This window comes from Carassius auratus, chromosome 24, assembly GCF_003368295.1.
Source record: "Carassius auratus strain Wakin chromosome 24, ASM336829v1, whole genome shotgun sequence".
NCBI classification, from domain to species: domain Eukaryota; kingdom Metazoa; phylum Chordata; class Actinopteri; order Cypriniformes; family Cyprinidae; genus Carassius; species Carassius auratus.
In genome coordinates, this window is record NC_039266.1 from 4575955 (window position 1) to 4598337 (window position 22383).

Below are 22383 nucleotides of genomic sequence, written 5' to 3' on the forward strand. Positions count from 1 at the left end.
TTATTTAAAAGCATTATTGTTTTTAATAAAAGTATAACTTTAATAAAATAATTGTTTGATGTTAACATTTAAGTGTAATCATTCTGAAAACATTTACAAGTTTACAAGGATTGATTCAGTTCACATATGTTTTTAAATGGATGAATATTTTGGTGGGGCACCGTCACGGCTGCTACTGAAATAACTAAATTTTGCCAAATAATATTTGATAAACATAAGCAAACTTATGCTTATAAACTTCAGCAACAAAAGATAAAGAAATGTTAAGGTCCCTAGCAAGTCACACAGGTTTGAAATGACATTAGGGCGAGTGCATTTTCACTTGTGCTTAAACTATCCTTAACAATAATAATCATGATAATAGTAATAACAATAATAATCATCATCATTTTATAAAAATATTGAGTACCTAATACATAATTGTTCAAAACTCATTCACATAAATTAATAACAATAATAAAACAAACGTACTTTGAACATAAAGAGTCCATTCAGTTAGAGTTTATGCTCTGACATTAACTTTTTGCAGTTGTTTCATCTGAAACCCCTCGACAGAGATGAGCAGAGAGAGCACTGGTGAGGTTCTCGATCTGTGAGCGGAGGAACCTGCGGTCCTCCTGCAGGTCCTGCACCTGTCTCTCCAGAGCCTCGATCCTCTCCTGTTTGCTCTCCAGCAGACACTGGAGTTTAGTGACATTCAGCATAACACTGCTGGGCAAATCTTCCATGATCGGAGGTGTCACGGCTGAGAAAGAGAGAAAAACATGAAGATCTGTCTCTGTACATGTACTTATTCCTGAAGAAGAGAAGACAGACTCTGACTGACAACTGCCTGGCCGGGATTCGAACATACAACCCTCTGTTTAATGACAAAACTGTACCAATCGGATCACTGAAGCCAATATCTAAATGTCTCCTCTCTCATCACTGTGTTTTGGAGATGCTAATGAGCTAATTAACATTGGTTCGCAGTAAATAACAAATCACATACTGGAGGTGGAAGTGGCACTGCTCGGAGAGTTGTCCTGCTCGGTCTCAGCGGCAGCTGGCAGGGTGCTTACATTGTCCCACTGGATTACTAAGGTCTCTGGTTCCTGTTTAATCCAGCTGTAGCTGTTCACAGGACTCTCCAGTGTGGCAGAGCTGGAGTCAGCTTCACTGCTGGGAGAGTATGGAGCAAAGTCCTGCTGCCACTGGGGGTTCATCTCAACCGGAGAGCTGCACAATATCACATAACAATCAAAGCATAATTACACTTTTATATATTACTTTACTAATAATAACTACATGAAATCAAGTCTAACTCCATGTATGTTCTTAAAGGGATAGTTCACCCAAAAATGAAAATGATGTCATTATTAACTCACCCTCATGTCGTTCCAAACCAGTAAGATATTTTAGATTTAGTCCGAGAGCTCTCAGTCCCTCCATTGAAGCTGTGTGAACGGTAAACTGCCCATGTCCAGAAAGGTAAGAAAAACATCATCAAAGTAGTCCATGTGACATCAGAGGGTCAGTTAGAATATTTTGAAGCATTGAAAATACATTTTGGTCAAAAAATAGCAAAAACTATGACTTTATTCAGCATTGTCTTCTCTTCCGTGTCTGTTGTCTGATCTTTTTGAACCAGTTCACCAAATCGAACTGAATCGTTTTAAACGGTTCGCGTCTCCAATACGCATTAATCCACAAATGACTTAAGCTGTTAACTTGTTTAATGTGGCTGACACTCCCTCTGAGTTAAAACAAACCAATATCCCGGTTACATCGAATGAATATGACAAACTGCTTTGTTTTGAACTGTCTTACAACAGACACGGAAGAGAAGACAATGCTGAATAAAGTCATAGTTTTTTTTTTTTGACCAAAATGTATTTTCGATGCTTCAAAATATTCTAACTGACCCTCTGATGTCACATGGACTACTTTGATGATGTTTTTCTTACCTTTCTGGACATGGACAGTAGACCGTACACACAGTTTCAATGGAGGGACTGAGAGCTCTCGGACTAAATCTAAAAGATCTTAAACTGTGTTCCGAAGATAAACGGAGGTCTTATGGGTTTGGAACCACAAAAGGTCATTAATGACATTACTTTAATATTTGGGTGAACTAACCCTTTAATATTGGTATCTTTGTGCACAATTGATATGCACGTAAAAAAAAAAAAAAAAAAAAATGAGTTGTAAATAAACTCATTGTTTATGAGTTTATTTGTGGGGATTGGTGCAGTGGATAAAACCAAATTATATACCAAATTATAACAGATTACTTTTCAAGGAGTTAAAATGGTGAAAAACAAATAATAATAATAATTTGTATTTTCTTACATTAATTATAATACATAGCTACTAAACAGTGGATAATGAGAATATTTATGACGCCACTGATTGTTCTCATTCAATTTGCTTAATCCAGTTTAGTTTTTTGTTTTTACTGGCTTTTCAAAAGTCTAAAAGATGAAAGATGCTATAAAACAATTGTTATATGGTTTGCAAACAATTAAACAGGCTGAAGGCACATACGAGCATTGCAGTGGTAGATTCCGAATCTTCGTCCTGCGACTTCTCTGGTAGAGTCTCCATTTCTGCCTCAGATCCTCCTGTCTCGCTTTAGAGAGTTCAGCCACTGGAGGATGTTTAGTCTTTCCCTCTCTTTTTCTTCGCTGATAACTAAGAATTTGAAACAAAAAGAAAGTGTTTTAGCAAACACTGATATATAAAAGCATTATTGTTTTTAATAATAGTATAACTTTAAATATAAATTATTATTATTTTTTTTTTTTACTATTAGAATTTAAGATAATATGTGGAACACAAATCAAACACCTCTCTCGTCTTTTTGCAAGGTATCTGGCCCGGGCGACAGGATCAGCATTCACCTTTGCTCTATGTCGAGCAGATTTTTCATTGTTTGATAGTGGCATCTATAAATGTGAAAGCAAAGAAAACAAACAAACAAACAAAAGCTTATTACAACACAATAAATATGTGGAAAGAATATGTTACAAAAGGTATATGCATTAAAACTAGATAGTGTTGTATATCACAGCTAATCTAGATTTAATCTTAGCTAGACTTAGAGTTTATCATAACTGTAATGATAATACTATAAAAAAATTTACTTTTTGCAGTCCGATTTTAATAAAGCATGTGTTAAATCAGTATAGATTATAAATAGCCATTAAAAAGCTATGACTCCACTTAACAGTTTAACTTCTCTTGCAATTAATTAACATTACAGTAAAACTCCACTTCCAATCTAAACTGATCTGGAATAATTAGTGTTACTGTGCACACAATATTTGATTAATTTGATAACGAATTAAAGTGTTTATATTATGACACATATTACAAAACATAAGACAGCTACTGTATAAAGGAAGTATGACATCTAAAAACAACATGGCTCATGCATCAGGAAATCTTTGTGGTTCGTGTGCTACATCTTGCAGCGCGGGTGTCAAATGGAGTGATTGGTTACACCACTTGACATTTCAGTTACCACATTTGTCTTAAAAAGTACCATGTTTCATGAGCCTTCAAAGCTTCCCAGCTGTCGATATGTAATCAATAAACTTTACTACGTCATAAAACGATGAAATGATACACTACTTGGAAAGACATACTAACCTTGAAACACAGCCATGAGGATTTGAAGGGTTCGTCTCTGAGACAGCGTTTCCTGCTTCACGGTCACGTGACAGCTACATGTGGGTTACACCAGGAATGGGAGGGGCTCTGGTTACACCACACATAACAGCTGCACTAGCCTACTTGTTTCAAAGAAATTATAATAAATTGTATGCCAAACTGCTTAACAGAACATTTTAAAAAGAAACTATTTTTTCTGTTGTACTTTTTAGTTATAATTTAAGTTCGGTTACACCAACAAGACTGTTATTTATTTTGTAGTAATTATTTAAACTGCTTCTCGAACGCTTTCTTCACGAATAGGACCGAGTCATATGGTCTTCGAGTCAACAGAGAACCGTCCAGGGATGTTGTTTCCCAAAAGTATCAACTATGGTCGTACGTTCTGTTTTTAACACCGTTGGTTACGACCGAACTTGCAACAGCTGCCTTTGGGAAACGAATCCCAGGTCACGACTGTAATGATCAAATGGCCGAAAAGTGAGCTGATTACAAAGTGCGTCAAATGAGCACGTGACCTGGTCAACCTTACTGTCTGATTAGGTTCAAAATAAGTCACTTTCAAATTTGCGTTTACGACTTGATATCAGCACTCATTGGAAACAATGGATTCGATAGATAGATAGATAGATAGATAGATAGATAGATAGATAGATAGATAGATAGATAGATAGACAGACAGACAGACAGACAGGGTTGAAGACCTTGTTCATTAAGACAGAAAAATAACTACAATCTGTTGCAGCACCTTTAATTGTTACATAACTTGGCAGAAGAGCATTTTTAAACATTTAAAAACTAATTAAAAACAAAGTATGAAAACAAATGTTTCAAACATTAAAAAAAAAAAAAAAACACAAGCAGTGTTCTTGAGCTCTGACTCTTGAGGGTCACTGTCCAGCAGAGTTCAGCTCCAACCCTGATCTGATCCATCTCACCAGCCTGACACTTTCTAGCAATCCCTAAAGACCTCTGGATCGGCTTGTTCAGGGGTGTCTGAATCAGGCTGAAGCTAAACTCTACAGGACGGTGGAACTTGAGGGCCAGATATGAAGAACCTTCACATAAAGGAACAGGGTGACATTGTGTGAGAATATAACATTGGTAGAGATTTCTGTAAACAAACACATATAAGGATCATGTCAAACATACAAGCCCAATCTGTGCTTCGTGAGTGGACTGGATGGTCTGTTCCAGCAACAAGTGCAACTTAAATTTTTTTTTTATTAAAAATGCATTTATTACACAAACCACTTAAAACTTTAAAGAGACATACACAAAGTAATAAACCTAGTGAGAGTTAAAAGATGCATTATATGCATCACAATACATTTCAAATGTCACTCACTACTTCACTTTCTCCCAGCACCATTTCACTCAACAGTGGTGTTAGAGCGTCCCCTAGTGTTCAGTCATGGAGAATGCTCTTGTTTCTAGAGCAGTGCTGCTTCGCCATCGCTCCATCCTTTATGCAAGAGCTTCATCAGCAAATAAAAGAGCTGTTCAGTTGTGAAATCAATTGGTAGATCAACCCGGAAGACTGTGTTAGAGTTTTACTGATGGTTATCAGAATTTTTCAGATTCATTCATTTCATTTTCAGAATCATTGTTAACACAAGTATAATAGTGTAAGTTTTCATTTGACCAATCGTAAGGTGCAACTTGCCTTTTTAAAGCAACAATATAAGCACACTCATAAGTACTCATAAATCAAAAGCCCACTTGAGCAAGGCTCAGATATGAGTCATGCTTTCTGTGGAGACAGGACACACTGCAGGGCTAGCTGACTTATGTTTCCTCGCAAGGCCTGATCAAACCCACCAGATAGAGATTTGTTAGCAGCCTGATGCAGTTCTGCGATGAGGGCCACGTTGGGAATGTTGTCAGCGAGGGTTCAACCAGGAGCGCTGGCCCAGGCCATGATAGAGGGCCCAAATTAGGTCCTGGGCACCCAGACGCACGCTCGTAAAAAACTGTCCAAACTTGTGAACCTTAATGACGCACTTGGGCAGAAAGCCCTATTCATGCTCTTCTTCTTGATAAAGGCTGATCAAGACCTAGTCACAATGAGGAACAGACCCTGTTGGGAACAGATTGAAATGCAACTCAAAAATCCATTTCAAATTTGCCATTTTAATTTAGGCTTATTACTTCTGTAAGTAACATACTTAATTGTAATGAATATGCATTTTTAGTGCACTTCAAATTGCAAAATTATAATTAGTATTCTTGAACTGAACTTAAATGGCACTTTGTGATGTCAAATTAAAAGTTTTACTTTAAAGTAATTTCAAATACATTTTAAAGTACACTTGATTTGTTAAATAAAATTCTAATGTATATGTAAATCATTTATAATTTGAACTGCAGTGTGTTATGCAATGATACATATAAAGTTAATCTATTTTAGATGCCCTAGATTGCAACCCCATCATTATAAATGTGTTATTACAAATATGTTAAAATACATAATGTATGTTTTTCAATAGAAATTACATTAAAGTATGTTTTAGGTTACCATAAATTCATGTCAGTACATTCAGTGCAATTTAACCATATTTCAAGGCAACAGTAACTATGAAATGTCATATAAAGAGGTACTTAAATGGTTAGTTCACCCACAAATTAAAATTCTGTCATTAAAGGTCCCCTTCTTCCTGATCCCATGTTTTAAACTTTCACAAACAGGGGGGCGTGGCCTTGTTGCGCTTTTTTTTTTTACACGCGAAACATGAACACGTTATACTGCACACTGTAAACACAATCGAAGCTTCAAAAAAGCGCGAAAAACGGGACCTTTAATCACTCATGTCGTTCCAAACCTATAAGATCTTCTTTTATCTTTGGAACATAAATGAAGTTATTTTTGATGAAATCCCAAAGCTTTCTGACCCTCTTTAGACCGCAAGACAACTTTCTGTGTCTTAACCGTGGTTGTTTTTTTGCGGTTTATGAAGGGACAGAACTGTCTCAGATTTCATCAAAAATATCTTAATTTGTGTTCCGAGGATGAACTTACAGGTTTGGAACAACATGAGGTTAAGTAATTAATTATTTTCATTTTTGGGTGAACTATCCCTTTAAGTGGGTAAAAAAACCTGTATTTCATATAAACTTACCACATTTTCATTTAAATTCACTTAACATTGCAAGTGTCCAAAAACATTACATACAGTTTACACTTTATAACACTCTTTTAAAGGATATTATGTTTTACATGTATTCTTTTTAATTGCATGCTAAAATGTATTACTTTTTACAAGGGATCTTGTACAGGTAAGGCACATCATTTAGGAGCAATCAGGATACAAAACTGCTGATGTTAAAGTGCTAGTTGTCACATACCTCTCTTTCCTTTCTTCTTATGGCGTCTTTTTTTTCTGATGCTGCTGGACTCTTCAGATGAAGATTCATCAGTGATGCTCTCATCTTCAGCATATGAGCTGGACGAGCTCTTGTGCCTCCTCTTCCTTGACCTGGACTGAGAGAACACTGATGTGCTCGCTGCAGCAACAGAGAACAACAGGAAGAATTCTCCTAACCTTATCTATATACTGTCATGAAACCATTGTTTTTTTCTTTATTTAACCACACCTTCAGGCACTGCGACCAAGCGAGCGCCAGTGAGGTTCTCGATCTGTGAGCGGAGGAACCTGCGGTCCTCCTGCAGGTCCTGCACCTGTCTCTCCAGAGCCTCGATCCTCTCCTGTTTGCTCTCCAGCAGACACTGGAGTTTAGTGATGGTCAGCATAACACTGCTGGGTAAACCCTCCATCGAAGGTAATGATGCTAAAAAAAGAAATGAATATCTCGTCAGTGAAATAAGGAGATCCCAGTGAGCTCACGGATTTATAGGAAATGAAAATACTGTACTAGTGACAGCGCTGTTCAGATTCTTGTCCTTCTCAGCATCGGTGGCAGCATCCGAGTTTTTATTTTCCCACTGGACGGCTTCTGGCTCTGGTTCCTGTTTCACCCAACTGTGGCTGCTCACGGGACTCTCCTGTCTGGCGGAGCTGGAGTCCAGTTCACTGCTGGGGGAGTATGGAGTGGACTCCGGCTGCTGCTGCCACTGAGTGTTCATCTCTACTGGAACACTGCAAGAGAACATTTATCATAATTGCACTGCATATTTATTACCCCAATGATATTACAGCACTGGAAAGTTTCACTGTCTGTATCACTCCACCTGTCTTTGTTTACTGCATTCGGATCAGAGTATATAGGTCGAAGAAAGTTGTGTGAGTTATGAGCAGTATAGTTCTATTACAACAACACAACTAAAACGCTTATATTTTGGTACATCTTGAGAATATGTATTAGCCACTGCTAATAAAGAGCACTTTACTACGTCATGTTTTCACTTTGCAAAAATATTTTAAAAACAGTTGTTGTTTTTTTTTTTAAAGATACTGTATTATCACATATATCAATGTGATATTTGACCCTGGACGAAAAACAAAACAGTCATAAGTTGCACAGGTATATTTGTAGCAATAGCCGACAATACGTTGTATGGGTCAAAATGATTTATTTTTCTTTAATGCCAAAAATCATTAGGATAAAGATCATGTTCCATTAAGACATTTTGTAATTTTCCTATGGTAAATATATCAAAACTTCAATTTTGATTAGTAATATGCATTGCTAAGAACGTAATTTCGACAACAAAGTACGATTTTCTCAATATTTAGATTTTTGTTGCACCCTCAGATTCCAAGCTATGCATTAATGGGAAGCTTATTATATATTAAATTTATGCGTTTAGCAGATGTAAATTTCAGTGCATTCAGGTGCTCCCAGGGAATCGAACCCCCAACCTTGCAGCAGTGCTCTACCAATTGAGCTACAGGAACACATATTTATATATGTACAAACATAGGTATGTGTACTGCGCTACACTAACTGACACTTGTCATGGCGCTTGTAAACTGTTGTGGTTCCCTCTTGGTCTGATTGCTTCTATTGTTCTCATTTGGAAGTCACTTTGGATAAAAGCGTCTGCTAAATGATTAAATGTACATGTATGTGTAAATCTCAATTTCCAAGAACTGACCCTTATGACTGGTTCAAGCTCCAGGGTCACCTATTGTTTTCTTTAAGTATTTAAAGAAACAGTTCACCCAAAAATGAAAGTTCTGTCAGTCACTCATCTTCATGTCAATCCAAAAGACTTTCTTCTGTGGAACACAAAAATACAATGAAAGTCAACGGGGTCCAGAACAATTTAGTTTCAAAATTTAATCTTTTGTGTCGCATTGAAGAACGAGTAAAAGATGACATGATATTCATTTCTGAGTGAGCTATCATTTTTAATGTCGAATTACTTGAAGTAAGTCCTTTATTCTATAATTGACTTTCAATTAAAACTGACTTAAAAACAAGTCCAAGCTTTGACCGTGTTTTCTAGAAACATTAGACCTGCAGAGTGAGGCGTTCCAGGCCCAGTGTTATTTTATGAAATATAAGTATTGACATAGTTTGACATAGTTTGAAGTGAAGACACCCACTCTTGTTTATATTCTGAAGGTTTCAGGCTGAACATACCTGACACACACCGCCACGATCTCCCTCGGCTCGCTCAGTCTTTGGATCGCAGTGAGCCTCAGACTGTGGTTCGTGTAGATCGTTCTCGTGCCGGCCTCTTTGCATATTTTGGGCAGCATCTGGGACAGATAATTGACTCCCATCGGAAGTGGTGTATACCACATCTCATCGGTGATCACATAAGTCCTCTTGGGCTGCAGATACAGCGCTTTAGCGTCGGCGGGGATCTTGCTCAGGTATTTCTCCAGAGACGCGACGGGGCACCGCGGGTTGCCCGGCTCTTCATACATAGCCCTGCGGGGTTTCTTGTCCTTTTCCGGCATGTTTTTCGTGTCCTCCTGTAATGTCATCGTGAAGTATTTAAATCCGTTTGGGTCTCGATGCAGAGAAAACGAGTCTGGCTGCAGGTGTCGGTTGCCCTCCTTGCCCCTGAGTCCGAAATGTAACTGGATATCGTACCAGACCTTATTTAACAAGCCTCTCGGGTTGCCAGGGTCCAGTGCAGGTGAGTTCTTCAGTAGATGCTGGTCCTCAGGTGAAATCGGGGGGTAATGTGTTGTTATATCTCTACCGGAGCGTCGGATCTGTTTAACGACGCCTTTGAAAACATTATTGGCCGCCCTGAACTCGGTGTCCTGCATCAGATTCCACACCCGGTTGAGCGGAGGGTCATTGATGAACCGATTCAGTCCAGCCCGAAGCCCGACGTAGCTGCTGATGCCGTACAGCTCTCCTTTGCTCGTCCGAATAGATCCGTAAAACTCGCGCAGCACCGGGTTCAGCTCCGACTTCTCCACGGTTTTAAAGTCGATTGTCAGCTGCTTCTCAAGTAACCAGGCTTTGAAACATTTCACAGCCCATATTGTCTGCTTTACAGTACTGGATTCGTTCCGGTTGTGCTCTAATTCGTCTAAATCCGCGGAGGATACATTGGCACACCTGGAAATCTGTGCTGTTAAACTGGACTCTGCTCCCTCCGTCTCTTCCTCTTCACCTGATGAGCTTTCGCACTTCAGGTCAAACATTGTATTCATGGGAACACTATTCGTTGGTTAAACTGTTTTCTTCTTCTTTCGTTCAATGTCATAAATATTCAATATTCACTCATTCGCAGGTTCATACTACATGCCATACATAATAACTTTTCTGTACTAAGGTAGAATAAACAATTATTTAAAGCGACTTTCTGACCAGTACCATAAAGATCCACGAGTGTTTACAGGATTTCTTTGTTCTTCGTCTTCTTTGAGATACTAGAGGACGGAGCGCCACTGAAATATACCGCCACCTAGCGTTTACTGCGTAAGCTACATGCGCTCTGAAAGATAAGACTCGACTTCACTATTCGACTGAAATGTCTTCAGTTTTATGCAAATACCCTTTTATTTGGTTTTTAGCTAACACGCCATTGATACTTTATAACTGATATGTTAACATACTCATGCAAAAACAAATAAAGATTCTTAAAAAACCTGGGTTGCTTCTGAATTAGCTACAGTTTCTAAATGTTGCTGTTTTGATCTGCTGCAATTAGTTTTTTAAATACTTTTCTTTCTTCTAAGTTTCCAGAAACAAGTGTCCTTTGATTAAAATAAATAACCCAAATCATTATAAAATGAAATTAAGCTTCTTTTTTTTTCAGAAGTGTTAAAAGGTAAATATTCTGCAGGTATTCAACTCCTTTTGTTTGTTGTTGTTGTTGTTTAAATATAATAGATTACAAATAATTAATTATTAAGAAATGTTGAAGAAGAAGAAATGTTGAAATGTGAATTACAGTAAGACATTTTGTTGTTTTGTATTAACCTTGTTTCAGTGGTTGTTATGCAATATTTTAAAACATTCTTAAATATGTAATATTTATGTCCCCTTAGAAGAAACCACTGACCCGCCTCTACCAATGTTCACTCAGTTTTTTATTTTCTTTATTTATTTGTCCATTGATTTTTAGTATCTAATTTCAATAGTCTTCCTTTTCTTTTTTACACTTTTCTCAAATAAATATTTTTGAGGGGATCATATTATGCATTAAAAAAAAAAATGTCACAATAATATTGATAGTCATCCAGGAACTGCTTTATTTTATTCAGTTAATTACTTCAGGGAAATACATTTGTATTAATACAGAACATCCTACTCCAGATTCCATCTCATGTTTATTCATACCACTGTATGTTTCATTTAAATATTCAAATATTCCTGCGATTCATTTATACCAACTGACACATGGGGCTAGTAAACGTTCTTTATATAAATCTGATTAAATACATTTTTGGGAGAATAGCAGAACTTTGCCTGTATTCTTATGTTACAGGTATATTAAAATATACTGTACGTTATATTAAAATTATTTCATGTAAATGATATAAATACTTTAGTGTTTATGTTTGTGTTAGTCATAACAACACAGAGAATATTAATTGGGTGAGTAAAAAACGTTTCTTCAATAATTTCGATATTTTACCACAAGTGAAAAAAAAAACAAAAAAAAAACTGCAGAAGTCTCATAAATAAGCAACTGTTTCGCATAATGTAAATGTTACATTGTAGTTTTAGCATTTAAGCCTTACAAAGTCATTCACATAAATATTAAGATTCACATGGTCATGCACATTTTGAAACAGTAAAACTGTGAGGTTTCAGTGTGGAAAAACACTGCAAGATGGGAAATGCTGGCTTTGTATCATTCATGCATTGACTTCTCAACTTCATAATGTAACAATGTTATCTTATAATCCTGGAAACTCCACTTAAACTAATTCAACTGGCCAATTATGCCCCAAGAATAAGGAATGCCACAGAAACTGGACACCAATGCATGTTTTTGTTTGTTTACATGAGACATTTGAGTGGTGTTATGCATCTTCATAATATATACGAAATACATATTTGCACGGCATAATAAAACATTCATATCAAACATATTGTACTTGAAGCTTGTGTTACTAACTCTCCACTTCAAACTAAGCTATATAAAACATATATGACTGTAGTGAAAACCTCCTTGGTCCACGGTGAGCACTAGGACTGGGTTTCTTTAGTGAAGGATGGCCAGCAGCAGGCGCTTGAAATCTCCGCCGCATTCCGAACTGATGGCGTCTTTAAGAGACACGTCGTATTTCTCCAGGTACATGTCTTTAATGGTCTCCAGATCAATCTATTCAAACAGAAGAGTGTCCATTACAGGCTGTTTTATAAGACGGTCTAGCCTGACCTCTGTGTAACAACAGAACAGTATTCATTATGCAGTATAAACATACATCAAACTAAATATCAGTGTCTATGGAGGATATATGCGTAATATTCCATGATGCAATGCGTTCAACCTTTCATTTCCAATTGGAGAACTGAACCAAAAGTGCACAACAATTCAAAAGTACAGTATGGTTTATTATTAACACTAGATTTTTTGACAGATGATTTGATAAGTTGTATTATACCTCTGAGCGACACATAATGATGCGGATGAGAGTGTCTTCGTCAGTTCCAGCGCCTTTCATCGCCGCGTTCAGCTTCCGGGCAAAGTAAAGCTGAGGGTTCTTAGCACACCTCACTGTGGGTTCGATGGGAAGAGTTAACCAGTGAGCGAGCCCTATAGTATTACTATACAAATAATAAAAACTGGGACCTCTAAATATTACAAAACTCTAATATTTTACCAAGGCATTTTGGCTTTGTTCACAATGCACCCAATCTGTGTTTGTATACAGTATACAGACTAGAAGGAACAGTTCACCCCAAAAAAATGAAAATATGCTGCAAAACCAGGCCATTCAAGACGTAGATGAGTTTGACTCTTCATCAACAGATTAAAAGGAATTTAGCATTGCAGTGAATGGGTGCCGTCAGAATGAGAGTCCAATGATACCAAAATAATCCACACAACTTCAATCCATCTATTAATGTCTGTGTGTTTATAATAAACAAACCCATCAAGAGGCTTTTATCTTCAAACTATCAATTCTAGCTAAAATATGAGAACTCTATCCATAATATTACTTTCTCCAGTGAAAAGGTGCTCTAGTCTGCATCAGGAAGAAAATACAGTACACACACACATAAAGAGAAAACACTCCAAAACATTTCTAAACAAATATGTTGTTGCATGGACTATTTCACTGTAGAAAGCATCAATATGGATGATAGACTGGTATTTTTTGCCTGAAGTAACAGTTTTAAAGTGCCCATATTATGGATTTTTTAAAATGATCTTACATGCAGTGTGTAACACAGCTCTAAGAGAATGAAAACATCCTGCAAAGTTTGAAATCTGAAAGTGCAACGTGCATTACATATAAGTTATTGTCTGTCAAAAGAAAGAGTCGACTCCGAATCTTTGACGTGTGTCATTTCTAAAACGAATCCCAAGTAATTTCATGTTGACGTCAACATGAAACATTAACATATTTCCCGCCCACTTGTTGATCTTTTCGAGTTGGTTTGAATGAAAATGCTAATTCATTCTTTTCCACTAAATAGCAGCTTCCTCGGTAACGCTGTACAGAAAGCGGCACTGCCTCACAAACGCTGCTTTATCAGGCTTTGTGAAATGCAAATGAGACCAATCAGACCAATCACCGCAGATTAGCGTCACGCAAAGGTGGGGTTTGGAAAAATGAATCGTTTGGGAGTCGTTGAGCAAATAATTGTAAAAATAAATGCATATTATAAGACAATGAAAGTGTTTTTTGACCTTGCATGCATGTCAAATCTGTTATTGAGGACTCCCAAAACCAAAATATAAAACTTTTATATTTATAACTGACTGGAGTGGTGTGGATTATTTGTGGGTTATTGTGGTGTTTTCATCAGCTGTTTGGACTCTCATTCTGCCGGCACCCATTCACTGCAGAGGATCCATTGGTGAACAAATCTGTATCTACGTCTTGGAAGGCCTGAGGGTGAACTGGTCTTAATGTGAATGGACACCACCGTACCATCATAGTTTTTCCTTTACTTTACTTAGATGCCATGTCATTTCTTTGTTGTTCATACTACAATAATACTACAATAAAACATAGGCTTTTGGACAAAGCCTGTGTTTAATACAAACCGAGTGCAGTGTAGCAGTCGTTCAGAGTTCCGGAGGTTTCCTTATCGATTGCATCCAGAATCTCTGTTCCAGAAATCTGTTGGAGAATAAGGTGAAATACAATCTAAAAGTAATCCAGAGCTGTTACACATGAACTAACACAACGTATTATACATATCGTACATAAGTTACTGTCTTAAGCTCTTAAGCTCTAAGCAAACTCACGGCTTCATAAGCTTTGAATGTGGCCTGCAGTTGGAAGTAGTTCCTGGTGGCCAGGATGAAGCTGAAGGTTGACTCATCTGTGCCAAAGCTGCCCTCTCCAGCCTGACAGAGAATTAAAACATCTGGAATTGAACTTGGTATGTGACTAAATATTAAAAGCATTATTTTGCCATTGAATATTCCAGAGTGATCTCAATAATTGACAGGTATTTGTACGTCCTAGCACACATCTTTGTTTGTTTAGAAAGAATCAAGATTAACTGACATCAGAGAACCATGGACATGCAAATGTCTTATTATACACTACTGTTCAAAACACTGGGGTCAGTAACATTTTATATATATATATATATATATATATATATATATATATATATATATATATATATATATATATATATATATATATATATATATATATATATATATATATATGCAGCACATCCTATTTGACTTTGATAATATAATTTCTTTTGAGTAGCAAATTAACATATTAGACTGATTTCTAATCGATCACATGACACTGAAGACAAGAGTAACGTCTGCTAAATTCAGGAGTTCCAGCACAGAAATAAATACCATTTTAAAACATATTAAAACATATATATAAAAAGGTATTTTAAACTGCAATAGTACTTCTCAATATAAACAGTAGTTTTGATCAAATCAAAGCATCCTTATTGAGCATCACACACTTCTTTCAAAAGCGTCAAAAAATATTATTGTGCCAAGTTATAAATAATTAAAAGAATAATATTTGAGATGTTCCAGACATGTGTGTTTCCAGATGTGTATTAAAACTGAGGTTCCTACTTCAAACAGTGAGACGGCATCTTGCTCTGCCAGTGCTTCGTCCACCTCATAGCTCTCGTCTCTGTTACCCTACAAGAGAGAAAGTATTGACGCCCTTGAAATCCAATCTGAGTCACGTCACTGAATCCTGCTTCTACTTATCTAATGAAAGCTCCAGTGCTCTATAGGGACAGCAGGGAGAGGGAGGAGCACTAAACACAGGCCAACAGTGAGCGCTTTACGTCGCTCAGGAATGCAGAGTGGTCATTTTGTAAGACCTAAGCAACCATTTTGATTTCGGATGAAGCGGATTTACCTCGAGGAGCAATGTTAGCAGTCTCCTAACATCCCCACTGGTGTCTGCTTCAATGTCTGCCTCCAAATCCCTGTCATGCACTGTAGACAACAACATACAGGTGATCCTTACCAAACCTAGTTTGCTTTACTTGATAAAGTAATAGATAAACTGTTCAAACTGTGATCTCATAATGGAACTGATGCTGCTGTGTGGTTGTATTTACACAACTATGATGATTTTCACTTCTGAGAACCCCAAGAATGTAAAAAGTGTCTGTATTCTGGTCCCCGGATAAGCATAATAGATTTTATTTAATTTTTCACCCAATATATTGTCTCTTTACTACGACAGCGTTTTAGTGCCACATTGAAAAAATAAAATCTAAGATTACGAGATTAATGTGGTAATGTTTCAAAAATAAACTCGAAATATTACGAGAATAAAATCAAAATGTTACGAGATTAAAGGTCGAAATATTTTGAGAATAAAGTCGAAATGTTTCCAGAATAAAGTCGTAATAGGCCTACTACGAGAATAAAGTCATAATATTACGAGAATAGAGTTGATAAATTACGATAAAAATTTCGAAATATAACAAGAATAAAATCTAAATGTTATGAGATTAAAGTCGAAATATTTCGACAATAAAGTCGTAATACTACGAGAATAAAGTCAAAATATTTAGAGAATAAAGTCTAAATATTTAGAGAATAAAGTCGTAATACTACGAGAATAAAGTCAAAATATTTAGAGAATAAAGTCGTAATACTATGAGAATAAAGTCGTAATACTACGAGAATAAAGTCGAAATATTTAGAGAATAAAGTCGTAATACTATGAGAATAAAGTCGAAATACTATGAGAATAAAGTCATAATACTACGAGAATAAAGTCGAAATATTTAGAGAATAAAGTCGTAATACTATGAGAATAAAGTCGAAATACTATGAGAATAAAGTCATAATACTACGAGAATAAAGTCGAAATATTTAGAGAATAAAGTCATAATACTATGAGAATAAAGTCGAAATACTATGAGAATAAAGTCATAATACTACGAGAATAAAGTCGAAATATTTAGAGAATAAAGTCGAAATATTTAGAGAATAAAGTCGTAATACTATGAGAATAAAGTTGAAATATTTAGAGAATAAAATAAGTGAATTATTAATGCTAATAATTATTATTATTTTTAAATAATGCATTAAATACCTTTAATTAGTTTTAGACATAATTTAAAAAATTCAAATACTTTTAAACATGGCTTTAAAAGGACACACACATTTTAAACTACAATACTTGATGTACAGATCTATTTTGACATAGTTTGTCAGATGTTTTGTCGTGTTCGTTGCTATGGTTATCCCTGTTAATCATAGCAATTTTAGGAGTGACTCACGAAACAAATCATGAATTCTATAATTATATGCATCTGTCGCTCCTGAAACTCAGCAGTACACGTGGACAAAGGTCCTCTTAGCAGTATAAAACCACTAGACTTTGTCTTCAAATTATGAATGAATTAAAGAAATTGAGCAAAGAGGGCTCCCTTTATAGAGCTCACTCATGTGAAAACTTATAATAAATGAATCTAATTTTGAATAACTTAATTATATCGAGTCTACGCTTTTATTGTCTCAATACAAAAAAAAATACATAAAAAGAATAAATTAAAATTATATCCCAGATATATTTGCTTAGTAAGGTGAATATTTAATTTAATTTAATTTAATTTAATTTAATTTAATTTAATTTAATTTAATTTAATTTAATTTAATTTAATTTAATTTAGTTTTGTTTTGTTTTGTTTTGTTTCACAATAAGTTGATCTTCCTTTTGGTAGCCATAGGCAAAGCATTTTGCATTTCGTGCATAAATTTAAATGGACAAAATAAAGTGTTACTAATGACAATTTTAAAGACAGTATAGTTGAGACAATTTTTGAGCTTGGCAGTGTTTAAAGCACATTGGTTAAGTCATTCTTACCATGCATGTAGGTATCTTTGTAAGTGGCAATATCCTGTTAGAAAACAAAAAGTAGTAAATGATTCATTTCATGGACAAACATTTGCCCCAGCTTTGGGGAAGGTGACACACACAGGAACTTGCAGAGCAGACAGATGGACATACAGCATTGGTAGAAGTGCACAGAATCTCCACCAGGACATCCTCGTCTGTGCCAGCGCCCTTCATGGCCTTCCTGAGCTCTTTGACAGCAAACACGTGAGGAGGGTCCAGCATGGCAACAATGGCATTCTCAAAATTACCAGTCAGCTCACTCTTCAAAACCTCCACCAGCTCCTTCAGAGAAAACACAAATCTGTGAAGGCATGCTCGTTATTCTTTAAAATGATTTCTGTGCTGTTTTCAGATTACTCACGTCATCATATTTGTCAAAGTACGCTTCCTTGATCTCCAGTCTCTGAGCTGCACTTCGATTGGCGAGGATGTCTATGATGGCTTGCTCATCAGTTCCTTGAAAATGAAACAGAATGACCACAAACATATCCTCTAGTGATGAAAATATCCAGTAAATTGCAGACTTACTATAACTGCATCTAAAACTGTAATTGTACGGTATATTCATTTAATAAACATACTGAACGCTAATTAAAATGTAAGACTAACTTAAGCATCTCACCTAAACCTTTGCAGGCTTTGCGAATGGCCTTTATGTCAGCAACTACATCAAAGTCTTCATAAGGAACAACGGTTGGCTGTCAAATAAAACCGAGGAGAATCATTTCCAATGTTAATTTAGTTTGATCATGTTCACAGTCAACTACATAATTAAGTAACACAAGCCCAGATCACTAAATTCATGTTTTAGTATTCAACAGTTGTGAGTTTGACCTTGCCTTAACACTCACAGTCATTATGATTAGTTGAGTTAACAGTATTAAAAATTGACCATAATATCGAACTTAATATAACAAGTCATATTTCAATTACTCCTGCTGGAGCAAATATTTAATCGTCACTGTTTATTATTACAGAAAAATTTTAAGAAGCATTTTTTTTGCTGCTGTATATTGATTAGTTGAAATGAGATAAATCCTATTTATTTAAATATATATAAATATTATTATTATTTTTTTCTTCTAATGTTGCAATGGTCCCAAAACACGCCCATGGTAAAATATTTTTATGGCAACATCTACGGCTTCTTAGTTAAATTCAGTCTGGTCAGATTTTGGTCATCGGATATCAAATCTTAAAAATTGGTTGTTCAAAAAAAATAAATAAGAAAAATAATAATATATCTAAAATTGTGAATTAAGATAAGATCACAAAATACAATCCTGGTTTTGATTTGGATAAAATCCTCAGTTTGTGTTGTTCAAAAGATTTCGGTATAATTAGTATAGTATAATAATAAAAAGGTGTGTGAGTGAGTGTGTGTGTGTGTATTGGGGGGAGGGGGGGGGGTTCTTCTGATTCCAGCAGAAGGATGGATTTTAGGAACAAAAATGTAATACAAATGTAAAACTGGTCCAAAAAATAAAAAAATGTGTAACACATAATATATCCCTAAATACCTGAACAGCTGTCCATTTCAAACTAAAATATTATTTTTAATATTTAAAGTTGTTGTATTTTTAAATCACTGATTGTAAACTAAATTGGCACAATCGTCACTGATGGTCAGAAGTAGTTATTTGTGTAAATGCATTGCAAAACTAGAATGCAAAAAATTATATATATATATATATATATTTTTTTTTTTTTTTTTTTTTTTCACCAGGTCATGGCACTAGTGATCCAGATTTGGAAATCTAAAAAAAGTTTGTATCTGGATAAGGGTGATCCAATCCAATTTTGCTTTGAAAAACCGGCCCAAAAGTAAGAAGGTGTTAATTCTGATCCAGATTAAACTTTCTGAACAACTGGCCCCGGAAATTTATGTTAACTTTATACAAAGATATACGTTCAAAGACATCAAAATACTAATCCAACTACGACCAATCCCACCAGTACAACTAAATGAAACACTAAAATTATATTTATTGATTTTTAAGTCAAAATCTTTATTGAGCGACACTCTTTTTGTGAATAAAGAGGTTTATTGTCATACTAGAGCACCCAGTCTCCCCATATGAACAAAAGGCTGTGTGAGGAATGCAGGAGGAAGCGCCCAGCCCTGTCCAAACACACTGTGATCCTGATGGAGGCCCTGCATCAGGACTAAATGAAACTGAGTTTGTCCCAGTCTCCTCCCAATGCACTTCCTCTGACTCCTAACGGGAAACTGATACTCCCTTTACAATATCATATATACAATCAAAATCGCTGTAATAGCTATTCGAAAAGTGTACAAACAAAAGGATTTTTAACATTCAGCAGTAAAATAAAGCCTGGAAAGCTCAGAAAAGAAGCACGAGACGCATATAACGGCATCACATTCAGAGTCCACGCGATATAAAGCGCTGCGTTTGCCGAAAGCAGCTTGGCAGCGGAAGACGTGAGGAATCTTAACTGTCTTTATTATTTTCCCTCTATATCCATTTTTATTTCTTAAAAAAAAAAACGCTTTTGCGACGTGTCCCAGGCCAAACTCAACGCAGAATGTTGAAGTAACGTTAATAGTTAGCTATGTTTCTCTGACGTAGACGTATCAAAAAATGTAATGAAATACTCACTTGGCAGTTTCCCATGGTGAGAGTTTCTGGTGTTTGATGATCAGATGATCTGACCGCTGTCCGAGCTGCAGGCCACACGCGCAAGAGTTTCTGTAAGTGACGTCAGCACGCAGGGAAATAACGGGATGGCTTTACGCTCTCACGAGAGCCGGACAGCACCAACGCTTTGGACACCTGCATTTTGAAAAAAAACATTATAACCATCTATACAGTATTATTATACATAACTTCAACATATATTATAGCATAACTATTAATTCTGCAATTCTAACGTGTTTTTTTTTAAGCAGTAAGAAAATAGTTTGAAAAACATCTCCAAACAACAACACTGTCCACAAGACATCAAACCACAGAAAAACTGTTAGAAAATCACTTTATTCAATTTGCAAATATCACAACTGATTAGGGGACGCACAATAATCTATTTAATTTATTTTCCACCTGTAAAACGAGAAATGGCTCCCTCTACTGTGTTTTGCCTTTGAATCTAGTCAGCAACATTTCAGTTCATTTCAACGTCACATTTAAAAGCAATAGTTGTGTATTTATTTTATTTAATTATTATTATTATTATTTAATAATAATATTAAATTATTAATAAAATTATTAATAATATTAATTTATTTATTTAATTATTATTATTATTATTTAGACGAACTTAACAAATCAATGCTTATGTAAAGTGTAGAACAGTATTAATAACAAATCTGACAAGAAGAGAGATATTAATCTCTCTCGGATCAATTTAGATTCTACACAACTTGATAAAACACTCAAAGCTTTTAATCTGAATACTGTTTACATCATATTTGTTTTAAAGATATACAAGTTAAATATCCATTCTTTTTTGTTGAATGATTAAGTTTAATATACTAGCAGTTATTTTCATTATTTAAACAATCTTGAAGCTCTTGAAAAAAAATATTTAACTAATTAAAGACTGGGAGTTATTTAAAAAAAAAGCAATATAATTAAATATAACATGCAATATAATAGAGGTTACACATAGCATTTTATTATTTATGTTTGAACTCAAGAATGAAATGTTTTGTGTGTGGCTTATGATGTCACAATGCTCGGTCAAAGAGTGCACAAGTTGATGTGTCTTAACAGGTTTGCATACTTCACAGTTACACTGGCAGTGTTGGGGTAATGTATTATAAGTTGTGCAAGTGACATAAACAGATTATTAGTTTTTTACAAGTAACTAGAAAAGTAATACATTACTTTTAAATTTTCAAGAAAAAAAAAAATATCCGGGTTAGATTTTCAAATAAGTAATGCAAATGTTTTACCATTTCACTGACACCTCTCCTTTCCCTACACTTCCTTCCGCCTGAGGCTTAATTAACACCTTCCTGCTGAGGATCCGAGACCTGCTGCAAGCTCCTCTGACTTGCATGATGTGGTTTGTGTCTAGGGTTGAACAGTCGCATGTCCAACTGGGCACGCTGGTCTTTGTGGTAGCGGCAGCCACTCCCCTTTTTACTTCCAATTTAGCGTTCAGTATCATTCCAAGTTGCATGCTCCACTATTGAGAGCCAGCTTCTTTTCCTTAATCGTCTGTTGCACTTCTTTGTTACACCACCATATTTGCTAGACAATGAATATTGTTCCTCCCACAGTTTCTGATCACGATTCACCAATAAATTGTCCAGAGTAGATGTCGGTTTGTTCTTGTGCTTGTTGGATCTCCCACGCTTTATCTTTTTGGGCCGGTTGTTGGCATCTTTGTCGATTGCAGGAGGTCTATTGGAATGTTTAGGGATGCTATCATACTGGGTCACTCTGGACCATCCAGTAGTCAATGTGAATCTCGTGGCTCCCACTACTGTAGGTGACCAGCTGTTTTGGTCACTTCTTGAAATTCATATTAGTTACGGTTATGAGTTGTGGGCTTTACAACAGTCCAGGAAATGGCATCTGTTGTCATTAAGCATGCTAAGCACTTTACATATCCTTGCTTTTCTGAAACAATGTGCCCATACATTTAATTCGACATTTGTAGTGAGTTTTTCCTTGCCACGATGCCTTTGGCTTGCTCACTAGGGGTACTAAGGCAACTTTATTACCGCTTTGAGGTTCTTGTCACTGTCAGCATCCATAAAGCTGTCTTGATCACCGCTTCTGGAATATTTGTAAGGCCAGTGCCCCTGGGGTCTATGTCATGGTCTTGGTTTCTCAGATCGTTTCTG

General features: G+C 35.8%; 3 protein-coding genes across 4 annotated transcripts; all 3 read right to left on the reverse strand.

The window, feature by feature from the left end:
* Positions 1–486: 486 nt before the first annotated feature.
* LOC113042156 (uncharacterized) lies at positions 487–4243 on the reverse strand. The gene is made up of 5 exons (XM_026200760.1): positions 3634–4243; positions 2830–2927; positions 2527–2673; positions 992–1218; positions 487–745 (listed from the first exon to the last, which is right to left on the reverse strand). Exons 2-5 carry the CDS (start codon positions 2925–2927, stop codon positions 516–518), a joined length of 702 nt encoding a protein of 233 aa, XP_026056545.1. The 5' UTR covers positions 3634–4243; the 3' UTR covers positions 487–515.
* Positions 4244–5496: 1253 nt separating this feature from the next.
* zgc:174877 (uncharacterized) lies at positions 5497–10580 on the reverse strand. 2 transcript variants are annotated; one of them, XR_003275543.1, is made up of 5 exons: positions 9202–10580; positions 7528–7751; positions 7249–7443; positions 7000–7135; positions 5497–5734 (listed from the first exon to the last, which is right to left on the reverse strand). XR_003275543.1 is itself a non-coding variant. In XM_026200759.1 (5 exons), the coding sequence occupies exons 1-5, from the start codon at positions 10233–10235 to the stop codon at positions 5712–5714; spliced, it is 1635 nt and encodes a 544-aa protein (XP_026056544.1). In that variant the 5' UTR covers positions 10236–10575; the 3' UTR covers positions 5497–5711. The 2 variants fall into 2 exon arrangements, 1 of the variants encoding a protein (XP_026056544.1); XM_026200759.1 differs by having other exon boundaries at positions 7000–7158; positions 9202–10575.
* A 675-nt stretch (positions 10581–11255) lies between these two features.
* On the reverse strand, positions 11256–20315 carry LOC113042157 (annexin A13-like). Its single transcript, XM_026200761.1, has 11 exons — positions 20189–20315; positions 18190–18265; positions 17929–18023; positions 17679–17849; positions 17535–17568; positions 15567–15646; positions 15272–15340; positions 14459–14560; positions 14255–14330; positions 12642–12754; positions 11256–12358 (listed from the first exon to the last, which is right to left on the reverse strand). The coding sequence occupies exons 1-11, from the start codon at positions 20201–20203 to the stop codon at positions 12239–12241; spliced, it is 951 nt and encodes a 316-aa protein (XP_026056546.1). The 5' UTR covers positions 20204–20315; the 3' UTR covers positions 11256–12238.
* Between the last annotated feature and the right edge of the window lie 2068 nt (positions 20316–22383).

What these genes read in the sequence shown, in the direction of transcription:
- LOC113042156 (XM_026200760.1), bottom strand. Translation starts at nt 2,927, where the DNA reads ATGCCACTATCAAACAATGAAAAATCTGCTCGACATAGAGCAAAGGTG. An exon ending in AATCTACCACTGCAATGCTC is followed by an intron (nt 1,219 to 2,526) that starts GTATGTGCCTTC and finishes GATATTGTGCAG; the next exon opens with CTCTCCGGTTGAGATGAACC. An exon ending in CAGTGCCACTTCCACCTCCA is followed by an intron (nt 746 to 991) that starts GTATGTGATTTG and finishes TCTCTTTCTCAG; the next exon opens with CCGTGACACCTCCGATCATG.
- zgc:174877 (XM_026200759.1), bottom strand. Translation starts at nt 10,235, where the DNA reads ATGAATACAATGTTTGACCTGAAGTGCGAAAGCTCATCAGGTGAAGAG. An exon ending in ATCGTGGCGGTGTGTGTCAG is followed by an intron (nt 7,752 to 9,201) that starts GTATGTTCAGCC and finishes GTTCTCTTGCAG; the next exon opens with TGTTCCAGTAGAGATGAACA. An exon ending in TAAGAAGAAAGGAAAGAGAG is followed by an intron (nt 5,735 to 6,999) that starts GTATGTGACAAC and finishes TGTTCCCAACAG; the next exon opens with GGTCTGTTCCTCATTGTGAC.
- LOC113042157 (XM_026200761.1), bottom strand. An exon ending in ACTTTGACAAATATGATGAC is followed by an intron (nt 17,850 to 17,928) that starts GTGAGTAATCTG and finishes TTTTCTCTGAAG; the next exon opens with GAGCTGGTGGAGGTTTTGAA. An exon ending in TGCTAACATTGCTCCTCGAG is followed by an intron (nt 15,341 to 15,566) that starts GTAAATCCGCTT and finishes TCTCTCTTGTAG; the next exon opens with GGTAACAGAGACGAGAGCTA.